This window comes from Gouania willdenowi, unplaced genomic scaffold (genome assembly GCF_900634775.1).
Source record: "Gouania willdenowi unplaced genomic scaffold, fGouWil2.1 scaffold_62_arrow_ctg1, whole genome shotgun sequence".
In the NCBI taxonomy this organism is placed as follows: domain Eukaryota; kingdom Metazoa; phylum Chordata; class Actinopteri; order Blenniiformes; family Gobiesocidae; genus Gouania; species Gouania willdenowi.
In genome coordinates, this window is record NW_021145227.1 from 417,325 (window position 1) to 435,827 (window position 18,503).

The following is an 18,503-nucleotide window of genomic DNA, read 5'->3' on the forward strand; positions in this document are numbered from 1 at the left end:
GGAGGGCCCAGAGAGCCCCCCGCCCGAGACCCCAGCAGAGGAGCCAAGGCCCACGCCCAGCAGACGGCCATTATTTATTTATTTAATTTTTAATTTACATTTTGACAAACCTTGATTTTAATACAGATGCCTTTGTGGAAAATAAATTAGATTCCAGTTATGGAAGATTTAGTTTTTTTTCCTTTTTTGGTTTCTACATGAGATGTTTACTGTATGTAAGGGAACCAACAATAACTGTGGGGGTGAAAGTAACTAGTAACTTTGACTTTGAATACTATTTAATTGAGCTAATTTTTACTTGTACTTGAGTATTTTATGTGTGAATTACTTGTACTTCTACTTGAGGATATATCAGTACTTTTTACACCTCTGTGACTTATACAATGAAGCGACTTATATGTAAGTTTTTGGCCAACAGCGCCCCCTGGTGAGTAAAATGTTCATTAGTTTTCTATTGTTGTATAAGACGCTCCCTCATTGGTAGTAATTATGCCTGATGTAACAGTCCATACATACAGTATATCCACTATGAGGAGTAAAATGTGTGTTTGCATTATTTAATTTAATATATTTGATCTTCCTATGATAATATGACATACATTTAATCACAAAAGGCAGCTTCGAACAGATCAATGTTGACAGGTTGTCGCGGCAACTCAGGCTAAAATGGAAGCTCAATGTTGACAGGTTGTCATGTCAACACAGGCTAAGATGAAAGCTCAATGTTGACAGGTTGTCATGTCAACTCAGGCTAAGATGAAAGCTGCAGAATCTCCACCATTCTACAGAATCTCCTCGTGCACCGTCAGAAACGACTAAAGTAGCTTTAATAATATAGATTAACGTTGACCAGCAGATGTCATCAGTGAGCAACGTTTGAGACCAAAGTGAGTGTCTAATAATAATGTCAACTTTAATGACTCATTTTGTGATTTCCCACAATCCAGTGAGTAAATACTGCTTGTTTTAATCTAAATGTGTTTACATATTTAGTAATAATCTTGTGTGAATGAGCTGATATTGAACGATCTTTGGAACGACTTTGTCATAAAAGCTTATTTTAAATTTGTTCATTTTAACATTTAACATTAAGTCTGAATTGAATCATTATATACAGTGTGTGTGTGTGTGTGTGTGTTAGCGGCATATAATATATACATCAGAAACTATAACGGAATGTCTCACTGCACGTAAAGCTGCATATTATTATTAGGTTCCGATGTCCCAGAATGGGACAGAGGAACCTATTGTTTTCGCTATTATATCGTTTTATTATTATACCCCGCCCGCCTTTGATCGCTAATTCGACCCCCTAAAAATGCCCGAAAACTCACCGAAATTTGCACGCACCTCAGGCCTGGCGAAAAATTTGATAATTAGGTGGCGTGAAAAAAAACGGACAGAAAACGCACGCGTAGCGTGCGTTTTCGCCGCCAAAAAAACGATGGAACCGCACGACCGCCAGGTTTGACCGATATGTACGAAAATCGCCACGTGTAGTCTCCGCCCCAGAATGAGCAAAAAGTTACATTGTGACCCCGCCCAAAACCAAACAGGAAGTCAGCCATCTTGGGTCAAAGGTCAAAAATGGCGTTTCGCCCTCGAAACGCATCTGCGCGAACTAGTCTGAGGGGATTCATCCGATTCGCTTAAAACTTGGCAACACCACATAGGACCCATTGAAGATGAAAAGTTATCAAAAGAATTTTCGTATCTGTCACGGTTTGGTCGTGGCGCCGCCACAAAAATGCAATGCTAATTTTCGTTAGCACGCAAAAAATTCCAAATCTCCATAACTCTGACACACAAACTTCGATCAGCTTCAAATTTCACACAAAGGACATGTGCCCAAGCTTGGTCATGACTGCTTTGAAACATTTCCCATCATGCCTTGTGTTTTCGACCGGTGTCATTTAAGGTCATGTACACGGTTAGCATCAACAGGACGCCGTTCTAGGAAAAAGCTTATAACTCTAGAATGCAATGTTCAAACTGCTTCATTTTTGATACACACAATCACTGTCCAGAGCTAAACAACAAACGATAACCAATTTACCCACAATGCCTTGCGTTCTCAGAGGGCGCCGCTTCTGTGGTCGTCCAACACGAGCAGCTGTAGCGGACAGACGATATGTCGTGTTGACTTCAAAACACTGTACGATGAACCTACACAGAGGGGAGCAAATTCCTATTGAAGAAACAACAGACTGTGGTCAGTGGGAGGGGCTTATAATGACACACGAAAATCCCTCGCCATAAGTACGCCGTTATACGAAAACGCTTACAACTCCAGAATGCAAAGTTCAAAGTGCTTCATATTTGATAGACATGATGACCGTACAGCCCCAAACAACAAACGATAACCAATTTACCCACAATGCCTTGCGTTCTCAGAGGGCGCCGCTTCTGTGGTCATCCAACACGAGCAGCTGTAGCGGACAGACGACATGTCGTGTTGACTTCAAAACACTGTAGGATGAACCTACACAGAGGGGAGCAAATTCCTATTGAAGAAACAACAGACTGTGGTCAGTGGGAGGGGCTTATAATGACACACGAAAATCCCTCGCCATAACAACGCCATATATACGAAAACGCTTATAACTCTAGAGTGCAAAGTTCAAACTGCTTCATATTTGATACATACGATCACTGTCCAGAGCTAAACAACAAACGATAACCAAAAACACCCACAATGCCTTGCGCTCTCAGAGGGCGCCGCTTCTGTGGTCGTCCAACACGAGCAGCTGTAGCAGACAGACGATATATCGTGTTGACTTCAAAACACTGTAGGATGAATCTTATTAGATGGAAGCACATTGCTATGGCAAATAGAGCAGGCTGTGAAAAGTGGGAGGGGCCTATCATGACAGGAAAAGCCTTCGCCATCAGCACGCTGTAATAGGAAAAAGCTTATAACTCTAGAATGCAAAGTTCAAACTGCTTCATTTTTGATACACACGATCACTGTCCAGAGCTAAACAACAAACGATAACCAATTTACCCACAATGCCTTGCGTTCTCAGAGGGTGCCGCTGCTGTGGTCGTCCAACACGAGCAGCTGTAGCGGACAGACGATATGTCGTGTTGACTTCAAAACATTGTAGGATGAACCTACACAGAGGGGAGCAAATTCCTATTGAAGAAACAACAGACTGTGGTCAGTGGGAGGGGCTTATAATGACACACGAAAATCCCTCGCCATAACAACGCCATATATACGAAAACGCTTATAACTCTAGAGTGCAAAGTTCAAACTGCTTCATATTTGATAAATACGATCACTGTCCAGAGCTAAACAACAAACGATAGCCAATTTACCCACAATGCCTTGCGTTCTCAGAGGGCGCCGCTTCTGTGGTCGTCCTACATGAGCAGCTGTAACGGACAGACGATATGTCGTGTTGACTTCAAAACACTGTAGGATGAATCTTATTAGATGGAAGCACATTGTTATGGCAAATAAAGCAGGCTGTGAAAAGTAGGAGGGGCCTATAATGACACGGGAGAATCCTTCGCCATCAGCACGCTATAATAGGAAAATGCTTATAACGCTTCAATGCAAAGTTCAAACTGCTTCATATTTGATACACATGATGATTGTCCATCCATAAACAACGCTCGATGACCAAATTACCCATCATGGCCAGTGGGAGGGGCCTATAATGACACACGAAAATCCCTCGCCATAACTACGCCGTTATACGAAAACGCTTATAACTCTAGAGTGCAAAGTTCAAACTGCTTCATATTTGATACACACGATCACTGTCCAGAGCTAAACAACAATCAATAACCAATTTACCCACAATGCCTTGCGTTCTCAGAGGGCGCCGCTTCTGTGGTCGTCCTACACGAGCAGCTGTAGCGGACAGACGATATGTCGTGTTGACTTCAAAACACTGTAGGATGAATCTTATTAGATGGAAGCACATTGCTATGGCAAATAGAGCAGGCTGTGAAAAGTGGGAGGGGCCTATCATGACAGGAAAATCTTTCGCCATTTCTTGGTAAATGCAATATCTCAGTTGTTTTTACACCAATTTACACCAAATTTGCTCAGGCCAATTCCCAAAACAGTGGTATACGTGACCGTGGGTTACCGCCCCCGGCCGCTTCATCGGAACCTATGACGCCGCTCGCGGCTTTAATTAGGTTCCGATGTCCCAGAATGGGACAGAGGAACCTATTGTTTTCGCTATTATATCGTTTTATTATTATACCCCGCCCGCCTTTGATCGCTAATTCGACCCCCTAAAAATGCCCGAAAACTCACCGAAATTTGCACGCACCTCAGGCCTGGCGAAAAATTTGATAATTAGGTGGCGTGAAAAAAAACGGACAGAAAACGCACGCGTAGCGTGCGTTTTCGCCGCCAAAAAAACGATGGAACCGCACGACCGCCAGGTTTGACCGATATGTACGAAAATCGCCACGTGTAGTCTCCGCCCCAGAATGAGCAAAAAGTTACATTGTGACCCCGCCCAAAACCAAACAGGAAGTCAGCCATCTTGGGTCAAAGGTCAAAAATGGCGTTTCGCCCTCGAAACGCATCTGCGCTATCTAGTCTGAGGGGATTCATCCGATTCGCTTAAAACTTGGCAACACCACATAGGACCCATTGAAGATGAAAAGTTATCGAAAGAATTTTCGTATCTGTCACGGTTTGGTCGTGGCGCCGCCACAAAAATGCAATGCTAATTTTCGTTAGCACGCAAAAAATTCCAAATCTCCATAACTCTGACACACAAACTTCGATCAGCTTCAAATTTCACACAAAGGACATGTGCCCAAGCTTGGTCATGACTGCTTTGAAACTTTTCCCATCATGCCTTGTGTTTTCGACCGGTGTCATTTAAGGTCATGTACACGGTTAGCATTTACAGCACGCCGTTCTAGGAAAAAGCTTATAACTCTAGAATGCAAAGTTCAAACTGCTTCATATTTGATACACATGATGACCGTACAGCCATAAACAAAACTCGAGAACCAATTTACCCATAATGCCTTGCGTTCTCAGAGGGCGTCGCTTCTGTGGTCGTCCTACACGAGCAGCTGTAGCGGACAGACGATATGTCGTGTTGACTTCAAAACACTGTAGGATGAACCTACACAGAGGGGAGCAAATTGCTATAAAAGAAACAACAGACCGTGGTCAGTGGGAGGGGCCTAAAATGTCACTGCAAAATTCTTCGCCATCAACACGCTGTAATAGGAAAATGCTTATAACGCTCCAATGCAAAGTTCAAACTGCTTCATATTTGATACACACGATGATTGTCCATCCATAAACAACGCTCGATGACCAAATTACCCATCATGGCCAGTGGGAGGGGCCTATAATGACACACGAAAATCCCTCGCCATAACTACGCCATTATACGAAAACGCTTATAACTCTAGAGTGCAAAGTTCAAACTGCTTCATAATTGATACACACGATCACTGTCCAGAGCTAAACAACAAACGATGACCAATTTACCCACAATGCCTTGCGTTCTCAGAGGGCGCCGCTTCTGTGGTCGTCCTACACGAGCAGCTGTAGCGGACAGACGATATGTCGTGTTGACTTCAAAACACTGTAGGATGAATCTTATTAGATGGAAGCACATAGCTTTGGCAAATAGAGCAGGCTGTGAAAAGTGGGAGGGGCCTATCATGACACAGGAAAATCCCTCGCCATAACTACGCCGTTATACGAAAACGCTTATAACTCTAGAGTGCAAAGTTCAAACTGCTTCATATTTGATACACACGATCACTGTCCAGAGCTAAACAACAAACGATAACCAATTTACCCACAATGCCTTGCGTTCTCAGTGGGCGCCGCTTCTGTGGTCGGCCTACACGAGCAGCTGTAGCGGACAGACGATATGTCGTATTGACTTCAAAACACTGTAGGATGAACCTACACAGAGGGTAGCAAATTGCTATGGAAGAAAAAACAGGCTGTGATCAGTGGGAGGGGCCTATAATGACACGGGAGAATCCTTCGCCATCAGCACGCTATAATAGGAAAATGCTTATAACGCTTCAATGCAAAGTTCAAACTGCTTCATATTTGATACACACGATGATTGTCCATCCATGAACAACGCTCGATGACCAAATTACCCATCATGGCCAGTGGGAGGGGCCTATAATGACACACGAAAATCCCTCGCCATGACTACGCCGTTTTAAGAAAACGCTTATAACTCTAGAATGCAAAGTTCAAACTGCTTCATATTTGATACACACGATCACTGTCCAGAGCTAAACAACAAACGATAACCAATTTACCCACAATGCCTTGCGTTCTCAGAGGGCGCCGCTTCTGTGGTCGTCCTACACGAGCAGCTGTAGCGGACAGACGATATGTCATGTTGACTTGAAAACACTGTAGGATGAATCTTATTAGATGGAAGCACATTGCGATGGAAATTCTACCAGGTTGTGAAAAGTGGGAGGGGCCTATCATGACACAGGAGAATCCTTCGCCATCAGCACTCTGTAATAGGAAAAAGCTTATAACTCTAGAATGCTAAATTCAAACTGCTTCATATTTGATACACACGACGACTGTCCAGCCATAAACAAAACTCCATAACCAATTTACCCATAATGCCTTGCGTTCTCAGAGGGCGCCGCTTCTGTGGTCGTCCTACACGAGCAGCTGTAGCGGACAGACGATATGTCGTGTTGACTTCAAAACACTGTAGGATGAATTTTATTAGATGGAAGCACATTGCTATGGCAAATAGAGCAGGCTGTGAAAAGTGGGAGGGGCCTATCATGACAGGAAAATCTTTTGCCATTTCTTGGTAAATGCAATATCTCAGTTGTTTTTACACCAATTTACACCAAATTTGCTCAGGCCAATTCCCAAAACAGTGCTATACGTGACCGTGGGTTACCGCCCCCGGCCGCTACATCGGAACCTATGACGCCGCTCGCGGCTTTAATTAGGTTCCGATGTCCCAGAATGGGACAGAGGAACCTATTGTTTTCGCTTTTATTTCCTATTATTATTATTATTATACCCCGCCCGCCTTTGATCGCTAATTCGACCCCCTAAAAATGCCCGAAAACTCACCGAAATTTGCACGCACCTCAGGCCTGGCGAAAAATTTGATAATTTGGTCGCGTGAAAAAAAACGGACAGAAAACGCACGCTATGCGTGCGTTTTCGCCGCCAAAACAAATGATGAAACCACACGACCGCCAGGTCTGACCGATTTGCACGAAAATCGCCACATGTAGTCTTCGCCCCAGAATGAGCAAAAAGTTACATTGTAACCCCGCCCAAAACCAAACAGGAAGTCAGCCATCTTGGGTCAAAGGTCAAAAATGGCGTTTCGCCCTCGAAACGCATCTGCGCTATCTAGTCTGAGGGGATTCATCCGATTCGCTTAAAACTTGGCAACACCACATAGGACCCATTGAAGATGAAAAGTTATCGAAAGAATTTTTGTATCTGTCACGGTTTGGTCGTGGCGCCACCACAAAACTGCAATGCTAATTTTCGTTAGCACGCAAAAAATTCCAAATCTCCATAACTCTGACACACAAACTTCGATCAGCTTCAAATTTCACACAAAGGACATGTGCCCAAGCTTGGTCATGACTGCTTTGAAACATTTCCCATCATGCCTTGTGTTTTCGACCGGTGTCATTTAAGGTCATGTACACGGTTAGCATTTACAGGACGCCGTTCTAGGAAAAAGCTTATAACTCTAGAATGCAAAGTTCAAACTGCTTCATATTTGATACACATGATGACCGTACAGCCATAAACAAAACTCGAGAACCAATTTACCCATAATGCCTTGCGTTCTCAGAGGGCGCCGCTTCTGTGGTCGTCCAACACGAGCAGCTGTAGCGGACAGACGATATGTCGTGTTGACTTCAAAACACTGTAGGATGAATCTTATTAGATGGAAGCACATTTCTATGGCAAATAGAGCAGGCTGTGAAAAGTGGGAGGGGCCTATCATGACACAGGAAAATCCCTCGCCATAACTACGCCGTTATACGAAAACGCTTATAACTCTAGAGTGCAAAGTTCAAACTGCTTCATATTTGATACACAGGATCATTGTCCATCCATAAACAACGCTCGATGACCAAATTACCCATCATGGCCAGTGGGAGGGGCCTATAATGACACATGAAAATCCCTCGCCATAACTACGCCGTTATACGAAAACGCTTATAACTCTAGAGTGCAAAGTTCAAACTGCTTCATATTTGATACACATGATGACCGTACAGCCATAAACAAAACTCGAGAACCAATTTAGCCATAATGCCTTGCGTTCTCAGAGGGCGCCGCTTCTGTGGTCGTCCTACACGAGCAGCTGTAGCGGAGAGACGATATGTCGTGTTGACTTCAAAACACTGTAAGATGAACCTACACAGAGGGTAGCAAATTGCTATGGAAGAAAAAACAGGCTGTGATCAGTGGGAGGGGCCTATAATGACACGGGAGAATCCTTCGCCATCAGCACGCTATAATAGGAAAATGCTTATAACGCTTCAATGCAAAGTTCAAACTGCTTCATATTTGAGACACACGATGATTGTCCATCCATAAACAACGCTCGATGACCAAATTACCCATCATGGCCAGTGGGAGGGGCCTATAATGACACACGAAAATCCCTCGCCATAACTACGCCGTTATACGAAAACGCTTACAACTCCAGAATGCAAAGTTCAAACTGCTTCATATTTGATACACACGATCACTGTCCAGAGCTAAACAACAAACGATAACCAATTTACCCACAATGCCTTGCGTTCTCAGAGGGCGCCGCTTCTGTGGTCGTCCTACACGAGCAGCTGTAGCGGACAGACGATATGTCGTGTTAACTTCAAAACACTGTAGGATGAATCTTATTAGATGGAAGCACATTGCGATGGCAAATAGAGCAGGCTGTGAAAAGTGGGAGGGGCCTATCATGACACATTAAAATCCTTCGCTATAAGTACGCCGTTATACGAAAACGCTTATAACTCTAGAGTGCAAAGTTCAAACTGCTTCATATTTCATACACACGATCACTGTCCACAGCTAAACAACAAACGATAACCAATTTACCCACAATGCCTTGCGTTCTCAGAGGGCGCCGCTTCTGTGGTCGTCCTACACGAGCAGCTGTAGCGGAGAGACGATATGTCGTGTTGACTTCAAAACACTGTAGGATGAATCTTATTAGATGGAAGCACATTGCTATGGCAAATAGAGCAGGCTGTGAAAAGTGGGAGGGGCCTATCATGACAGGAAAATCTTTCGCCATTTCTTGGTTAATGCAATATCTCAGTTGTTTTTACACCAATTTACACCAAATTTGCTCAGGCCAATTCCCAAAACAGTGGTATACGTGACCGTGGGTTACCGCCCCCGGCCGCTTCATCGGAACCTATGACGCCGCTCGCGGCTTTAATTATTATTATTATTATTATTATTATTATACCCCGCCCGCCTTTGATCGCTAATTCGACCCACTAAAAATGCCCGAAAACTCACCGAAATTTGCATGCACCTCAGGCCTGGCGAAAAATTTGATAATTTGGTGGCGTGAAAAAAAACGGACAGAAAACGCACGCATAGCGTGCGTTTTCGCCGCCAAAACAAACAATGGAACCACACGACCGCCAGGTCTGACCGATTTGCACGAAAATCGCCACATGTAGTCTTCGCCCCAGAATGAGCAAAAAGTTACATTGTGACCCCGCCCAAAACCAAACAGGAAGTCAGCCATCTTGGGTCAAAGGTCAAAAATGGCGTTTCGCCCTCGAAACGCATCTGCGCTATCTAGTCTGAGGGGATTCATCCGATTCGCTTAAAACTTGGCAACACCACATAGGACCCATTGAAGATGAAAAGTTATCGAAAGAATTTTCGTATCTGTCACGGTTTGGTCGTGGCGCCGCCACAAAAATGTAATGCTAATTTTCGTTAGCACGCAAAAAATTCCAAATCTCCATAACTCTGACACACAAACTTCGATCAGCTTCAAATTTCACACAAAGGACATGTGCCCACGCTTGGTCATGACTGCTTTGAAACATTTCCCATCATGCCTTGTGTTTTCGACCGGTGTCATTTAAGGTCATGTACACGGTTAGCATTTACAGGACGCCGTTCTAGGAAAAAGCTTATAACTCTAGAATGCAAAGTTCAAACTGCTTCATATTTGATACACATGATGACCGTACAGCCATTAACAAAACTCGAGAACCAATTTACCCATAATGCCTTGCGTTCTCAGAGGGCGCCGCTTCTGTGGTCGTCCTACACGAGCAGCTGTAGCGGACAGACGATATGTCGTGTTGACTTCAAAACACTGTAGGATGAACCTACACAGAGGGTAGCAAATTGCTATGGAAGAAAAAACAGGCTGTGATCAGTGGGAGGGGCCTATAATGACACGGGAGAATCCTTCGCCATCAGCACGCTATAATAGGAAAATGCTAATAACGCTTCAATGCAAAGTTCAAACTGCTTCATATTTGATACACACGATGATTGTCCATCCATGAACAACGCTCAATGACCAAATTACCCATCATGGCCAGTGGGAGGGGCCTATAATGACACACGAAAATCCCTAACCATAACTACGCCGTTATACGAAAACGCTTATAACTCTAGAGTGCAAAGTTCAAACTGCTTCATATTTGATACACACGATCACTGTCCAGAGCTAAACAACAAACGATAACCAATTTACCCACAATGCCTTGCGTTCTCAGAGGGCGCCGCTTCTGTGGTCGTCCTACACGAGCAGCTGTAGCGGACAGACGATATGTCGTGTTGACTTCAAAACACTGTAGGATGAACCTACACAGAGGGGAGCAAATTCCTATTGAAGAAACAACAGACTGTGGTCAGTGGGAGGGGCCTAAAAAGTCACTGGAAAATTCTTCGCCATCAACACGCTATAATAGGAAAATGCTTATAACGCTCCAATGCAAAGTTCAAACTGCTTCATATTTGATACACACGATGATTGTCCATCCATGAACAACGCTCGATGACCAAATTACCCATTATGGCCAGTGGGAGGGGCCTATAATCACACAGGAAAATCCCTCGCCATAACTACGCCGTTATACGAAAACGCTTGCAACTCCAGAATGCAAAGTTCAAAGTGCTTCATATTTGATACACATGATGACCGTACAGCCCCAAACAACAAACGATAACCAAAAACACCCACAATGCCTTGCGCTCTCAGAGGGCGCCGCTTCTTGGGCCGTCCTACGCCAGCAGCTCTAGCGGCAAGACGACATGTCGTGTTGACTTCAAAACACTGTAAGATGAATCTTATTAGATGGAAGCACATTGCTATGGCAAATAGAGCAGGCTGTGAAAAGTGGGAGGGCCCTATCATGACACAGGAAAATCCCTCGCCATAACTACGCCGTTATACGAAAACGCTTATAACTCTAGAGTGCAAAGTTCAAACTGCTTCATATTTGATACACACGATCACTGTCCAGAGCTAAACAACAAACGATAACCAATTTACCCACAATGCCTTGCGTTCTCAGAGGGCGCCGCTTCTGTGGTCGTCCTACACGAGCAGCTGTAGTGGACAGACGACATGTCGTGTTGACTTCAAAACACTGTAGGATGAATCTTATTAGATGGAAGCACATTGCTATGGCAAATAGAGCAGGCTGTGAAAAGTGGGAGGGGCCTATCATGACACAGGAAAATCCTTCGCGATAAGTACGCCGTTATACGAAAACGCTTACAACTCCAGGCCAATTCCCAAATCCCCAACAGTGGTATACGTCAGTGTTTTTCAACCACTGTGCCGCGGCACACTATCGTCAGGTGTGCCGTGGGAAATTATCCAATTTCACCTAATTGGTCTAAAAAAAAAATTTGAAAACATATTAATTATTATCTGCAAATAATATACCATTGTCGAGTGTCCGTGCTGCAGTAGTGAATAAAGGTGCGTGCACACCGAACGCGACGGAAGCGATGCCGTTGCCTTAAATCGTCCCTGATCGGTAGTTTGCACATAGTGGTGCTTTTTTGTCAGTCCATCATTTCATCGCTCCAGCGACGCGATCACTAGGGAACCGTGTGTGTGTGTGTGTGTGTGTGTGTGTGTGTGGGGCCCCGGTAACAGGGTAGAGACAGAGAGAGAGTGTTGATGACGTCTTTTTTTTTCCTTCTTGCTCCGCTTCTACGGTTAAATGATCAACTTAACGGAGATATTAAAGGATGACTTCACTCAGAATGTGTTTGATCAGTAGTTACTGTGGTTTTAAAGAAATTTACCGCTTTAATTTTGAACCTGATACTTTGAGGAAGTAGAACAGCCTCCGCTGCAGCCGTCAGCACTGAAGCGGGAGCGGGAGGGAGGGGCTGCTGCCTCCGCTCTACAGACAGTGGAGGACGGGAGATATCGCTTCACGTCGCTTAAAAAGTTAAAATTTTTCAACTTTGATCATGCAAGTCGCGTCGCTGAGGGGGGGATAAATTGACGTTGCGTCATTTACATTGATTTTTAATGTAATCGCATCGCTTCAGTCCCTTTAAGACCACATTGTTGTTTCATTTGTTATGTTCAAGCTGTATTTTTGAAGTGGACATGATAAGTGCACTTTTTATTTGAAAGAAGAAATACAAATGATGATAAAGTCCTTTATTCTTTGTGTTTATTTGATTCCTATTCAAGACACTTTGATGAGAATGGCTATATTGTTAATATAGGCTACAGAGTATCATTTTTTAACATGTTTGGCTGGTGGTGTGCCTCGTGATTTTTTCAATGAAAAAAATGTGCCTTGGCTCAAAAAAGGTTGAAAAACACTGGTATACGTGACCGTGGGTTACCGCCCCCGGCCGCTTCATCGGAACCTATGACGCCGCTCGCGGCTTTAATTATTATTATTATTATTAATTTTACGTATTATGACAGGCCCATATTTCACTGGCCTCAAATCAACAGGAACAATTATTTACTAATTTTAATGTGACACATTTAACATGTGATCATTACTTTGTTTTATCCCAAGATATAAATTGTAAATTGAGGAAACATTGGAATTGAGCTGCTGAAAGGAAGTGACGGATTGCTGCTCTGCTGCTTTTTATGGGAACACCTTTAAACACTGAAGGGCTTAATTATAGGACGTCTAATGTCAAAGGTAAATGACAATTTTCTAGCTGTTTTTAGCATTTAGCTCATTTTGTTAACATTTAAAACAGGGATTCACGTCAAACATGTTATATATAATTGTACACAATATGTTTCAAGGCTGTAGCTATTGAATATTTTTGTAATCCAGTATTCCACTGAAAATTCCATAGATTAACATATTTTTTTAGTTAAAGAGAAATTATATTCATACATGACAAACTAACATATTTGATGTAGGAATGAATGAACCATTTGTTTCCTTTTTTAGATAATCAACATTTGCTTTTTAGCAAACGGCAATTGCATCTCAGGAAATGTGACGAGTTAATATAAAAATGAATAAAACAAACAGAATAACATAACTTTCTACTTCTGCCAAGTCCAAACATCTTCTCAGATATCTACAACTACATAGATATCTTTATTTGAGGAACATTGAAGATAACTTGAACTAAAGTTTAGAATTGGTGACGTGATGTTTTCCATATCTTTAACTTTCATTTTATTAAGTCCAAATGAGGTTTGATATAAATGTAATGTTCATTTTGAAAAAAAGTTTGCCATTGGTTTCCATCATCTACCACCCACTACTAAAAGTCATGTGATGTGTGATATAGTCTAAGAAAGGTCTCTACTGCTCATGGGGAACGTATTTTTTTTAATATAAATTAGCCGTGAATGGATTAAAAAATAACCAATCAATTGCAAATCTGACTAAATAATCACGATTAATCACAATTTGTGAATTTCAGTCACAAGTTGCACAGAAATGACGTGTATTTATAAGTTACATTTGAGGCAGATAATTAGTTTAATTTGTTTTCCCAAACAAAATCACTGTTAAATGTAGTGTGTGGTCCATGCAGACTTTAAAGGTTTGTGCTATGTTAAACTTCAGTCTGTTAATACACAATATATTAGTTATTTTAAAGATAACAAGATTGTACATTAAAATAAAGTACGCAAAAAATCTAACCTATAATTTAGAAAAATTCCAGTGTTAATATGAGAGAACCTGAAAACTAATTTGAATCTTAAACATTAAAACTATTGCACTTTTACATTCAGCTGCTGAGGCACAGCCGACTGTCCACATTACTACAGGATGACTGAATCAATGCTAAATACTAGAGGTGATCTCAGTGAGATGGACTCAGAAACATTAGTAAAGGAACGTTCCACAACAATGAGAGTGTCCTGTTAATGTGCTGCTTGTCTCTGTCCCTCAGTTTGTGGACATGTCTCCTGCCTGCAGTGGGACGTCTGAACATCACTTCCTGTGCTCCATCTGTCTGGAGGTGCTCACTGATCCAGTCACCACACCATGTGGACACAACTTCTGCAAAACATGCATCAGCACATACTGGGACACCAGTACCACCAGCAGGTGTCCCGTGTGTAATCAGGTGTTCAGCCCTAAACCTCAGCTGAAGGTCAATATTATGATGCGTGAGATGGTTTCTCAGTTCAGACGTGAATCTGAGAAGAAAGCAGCAGCACCAGGAGAAGTTCCCTGTGATGTCTGCACTGGAACCAAAGTGAAGGCCCTGAAGTCCTGCCTGGACTGTGGGGTCTCCTACTGTGAGACTCACCTGGAGCCTCATCTGACAACATCAGGCCTGAGAAGACATCAGCTGGTGGAGCCTGTGGAGAACCTGGAATCCAGGATGTGTCCAAAGCACAGCAAACCTCTGGAGCTGTTCTGTCTGAGCGATCAGACACGTGTCTGCTTGATGTGTTCTGTTTTGGAGCACAGGAGTCACCAGTTAGTCCCTCTGGGAGAAGATCTGTTTGAAGAAAAGAAAGTGCATCTTCAGCAGATGATCCAAAAGAGACGAGAGAAGCTGGAGGAGATCCGAAAGTCAGTGAGGATCAAGAAAAAAGTAGCAGACAGAGCGAAAGCTGAAGGTGTGGAGGTGTTCACTGCTTTGATGGAGCTTGTTCAGAGAGGCCTGAAGGAGCTGATGAAGACAATGGAGGAGCAACAGGAAGTAGAAGAGAGAGAGGCTGAAGGTTTGATCAAGGAGCTGGAGGAGGAAATCTCTGAGCTGATGAAGAGAAGCTCTGAGGTGGAGCAGCTCTCCCACTCTGAAGACCACCTCCTCCAACACTTCTGCTCCCTGAAAGCTCCTCCAGCCACCAAGGACTGGACAGAGGTCATGGTCCATCCATCATCATATGAAGGAACTGTGCTGAGAGCTGTGGCTCAGCTGGAAGACACACTCAGTGACGAGATGATGATGATAAAGATGTTTGAGATGAAGAGGCTGCAGCAGTTTGCAGTAGATGTGACTCTTGATCCTCTTACAGCTAATCCTTACCTTGTCCTGTCTGATGATGGAAAACTAGTTTATGACAGTGATGTGAAGAAGAACCTTCCAGATAATCCAAAGAGATTTTCTAAATATATTAATGTTTTAGGGAAGCAGAATTTCAGTTCAGGTAGATTTTACTTTGAGGTTCAGGTTAAAGGAAAAACTGACTGGTATTTAGGAGTGGTTAAAGAATCCATCAACAGGAAGGGATATATTGCTGCGACTCCTAAGAATGGCTTATGGACTGTGGCACTCAGAGATGGAAATGTGTATAAAGCATGTGGAGGTCCTTCAGTTATTCTTCATCTGAAGTGTGTTCCTGAGAAGGTGGGTGTGTTTGTGGACTATGAGGAGGGTGTGGTCTCCTTTTATGATGTAGATGCTGCAGCTCTGATCTACTCCTTCACTCACTGCTGCTTCACTCATAAACTACACCCATACTTTAGTCCTGGTTTAAACTATGGTGGTAAAAACTCAGCACCTCTGATCATCTGTCCTGTCAATCAAAGTGAATGATCAGTGTCATGATGAAGTCTCACCAACAATAGATTCAATGGTTCTCTGCAACCATTCACATCTCCAGGTTGGTTACGCACTCCATCCAACCTAACATGTATGTTTCTCAACAGTGGGAGGAAACATTTTATTAAAGAAGTTTCACATTTGGTGTTTGGATTGTGATGAAATAAAAGTTGAATTAAAAAAAGAATTAAAATATGTTGAGTATAATTGTGGTACATTTTATTTTCAAGTGTTGTATGTGGGTGTAGGGAACCAAACGACATCAAGCCTAAAGACCCTCTTCCTAGCAGGAATTAACCAAGGAGCCTGTTTCTTTATCACAAACTGTTTACACAATAACTGCCTCCGCAACTTTGAGGTGCATACACTGTAAATGCTAACATTCAAATTAATTAAATATGATAAGTGAACCAAACTCAGTTTTCATCAACTTGTTATGAACACTATTTTTAAATAAGTAAGCAGTAATTTGGAGTTTAAGAACATGCTTAACTTAATGTATCCTAGTTAAGTCAAATTAGAAAAAAAAATTAATTGTACCCAGTGTCCTTTGCGGGTTCTTTCAGACATGCGCAGATCTGCCTCGTCAACTTCGCGCTTTCCAGAACATTCCCGTACACGCAAACGGCCATCTTGGATGCTCAGAGAGTGGTGAGCGGCGCGCATTTTGACGTTATCGTCGGCGTTGTGGGAGTACTTGTGTTGAGTTCACTTTGGTAAGTACATATTTTCCTCTTTTTTCCACTCTCCTCTTGTGGTTGTGTGATTGCAAACTGTGTGTAGGGTGACCAGATGTCCCGCTTTGCGCGGGACAGTCCCGCATTTTTAGTGCTTTTCACACGTCCCGCAAATTGAGACGTTGTCCCGCATTGACACAAGTGAGAGAGAGAGTGTTTTATTTGTAAACGAAATACGGATGGCCGTGAAATATACGAACTCTTTTTACGACTCCACACGGGGGAAGAACATCCGTCTTCTCCCTCCTTTACAAACAGATAACTTTGGGATGCAGTAAGATCACAGAACGACACTTTCCAGGCCTCTTCTCTGAGATGTGTCCCAGTGAAGAAGGGAGAACAAAGAAAGTTTGAGGTATCTACTGCAACCATATAGTAAAGAAGAGGCATAACATGATTTTTGACATTTATGTTTATGAGTAATTACAAGTGAAATTCATTAACCGGTTCCTAAAGTGATCCTAGGCTATTTTCCAGTCGTGTTTGGTATCAAACTCTTTCGTAATACATGATATTTCAAGATATGATGTTGAAAAGATTATTTGAATATGCTGAACTCATTATTATGGTTTATGTGTAAATCTAGGAATCATCCATCCTGTTTGTCTTTGTCTCACATAAACACACACCCCAGACACAGCCAAGGGCAGCCAGCTGAGATGCTGGCAACTTTAAACCAATCAACGAAGTTTCCTTCTTGGGAGGCAAGTCCCAAAGATAACCTTTTAAAAGGAAGAAAGCCGCTCCTAACTTCAGTTTTGGGACGCTGGCGTTTCATGCTCAACGCGTTTCCCTTCCCCACCTTTTCATTTATTTCATTTTATTTTTAGTTGAAACAGTTAGATTTTTGGAATCAACAACTGCTTGGTTCGGACGAATCCAGCATCTAGTGACGTGCGTAACAGCCGAAAGAAGCCCGGCCCACGACCCATTGGGGTAAGCCACGAGCCATTCTCTAACCCAGCTGTGAAGGTCAGAACCGCCTGGAACGGCTGAAGGGGCTATACTCTGTTGAAACACAACAGAACTCAACGGTGGCACGTCTTCAAACAGCACCTCCAGGTCCAACCCTGACATCATCTTCAAGGTACATGAATGAACTTTCATCAGCAACTTCATCCACAATAGATCACATACATACTTCCATAACTACACACTTACACACACTCACAACATGTTCCACACACAGTTCATCTCATTCATGTTTGTTCGTCTCCCCTGTCTGTCTTCCTCTCTTTGTGAGAAATAGTAAAGGATACTAGTGAGAAATGTATCCTTAACTTATATAGTATCTATTCAGTTTATGTATAGGATCTATTTGTTTGTTTCGGAAACAATAATCATGCTTTATGCTGTTGCTATGGTGCTAGCACACTAAAAACGTACCGGAAGTGACGTTTTTTTTAAAAAGAATGAGATGTTGAATTAGGCTTTTTACTTTTTAAAACCCTGAAGTATTTATTTTTTACTATTATTATTATTATTATTATTATTATTATTATTATTATTATTATTATTATTATTATTATTATTATTTATAGTCATTCACATTTGAATATATTTCCACACCTCGAGGCTAAAGTTTAATTTAAAACTGTTTGAAACCTTGTAATAATGGAACAATGTGAATAAAGTTTTTTTTCTTTAAAAAAACATGTTGTGCCTTCACTTAAACTATATTAATAAAGTAAGAAAAAAAACTATTAGACATGCACTAAACAATATATATTTCAATCTGTTTAAACAAGCTATATTTTAAAAGATATTTCACTTATTTC

At 42.3% G+C, this 18,503-nt stretch overlaps 1 protein-coding gene across 2 annotated transcripts; it reads left to right on the top strand.

Moving 5' to 3' along the window:
• Positions 1 to 833: 833 nt before the first annotated feature.
• Positions 834 to 16,033, top strand: LOC114460700 (E3 ubiquitin-protein ligase TRIM39-like). Of its 2 annotated transcripts, XM_028442624.1 has the most exons (3): positions 834 to 887; positions 13,027 to 13,158; positions 14,381 to 16,033. In XM_028442624.1, exons 2-3 carry the CDS (start codon positions 13,150 to 13,152, stop codon positions 15,980 to 15,982), a joined length of 1,611 nt encoding a protein of 536 aa, XP_028298425.1. In that variant the 5' UTR covers positions 834 to 887; positions 13,027 to 13,149; the 3' UTR covers positions 15,983 to 16,033. The 2 variants fall into 2 exon arrangements, with proteins under 2 accessions (XP_028298425.1, XP_028298426.1); XM_028442625.1 differs by lacking the exon at positions 13,027 to 13,158 and having other exon boundaries at positions 875 to 887.
• The last annotated feature ends 2,470 nt before the right edge of the window (positions 16,034 to 18,503 follow it).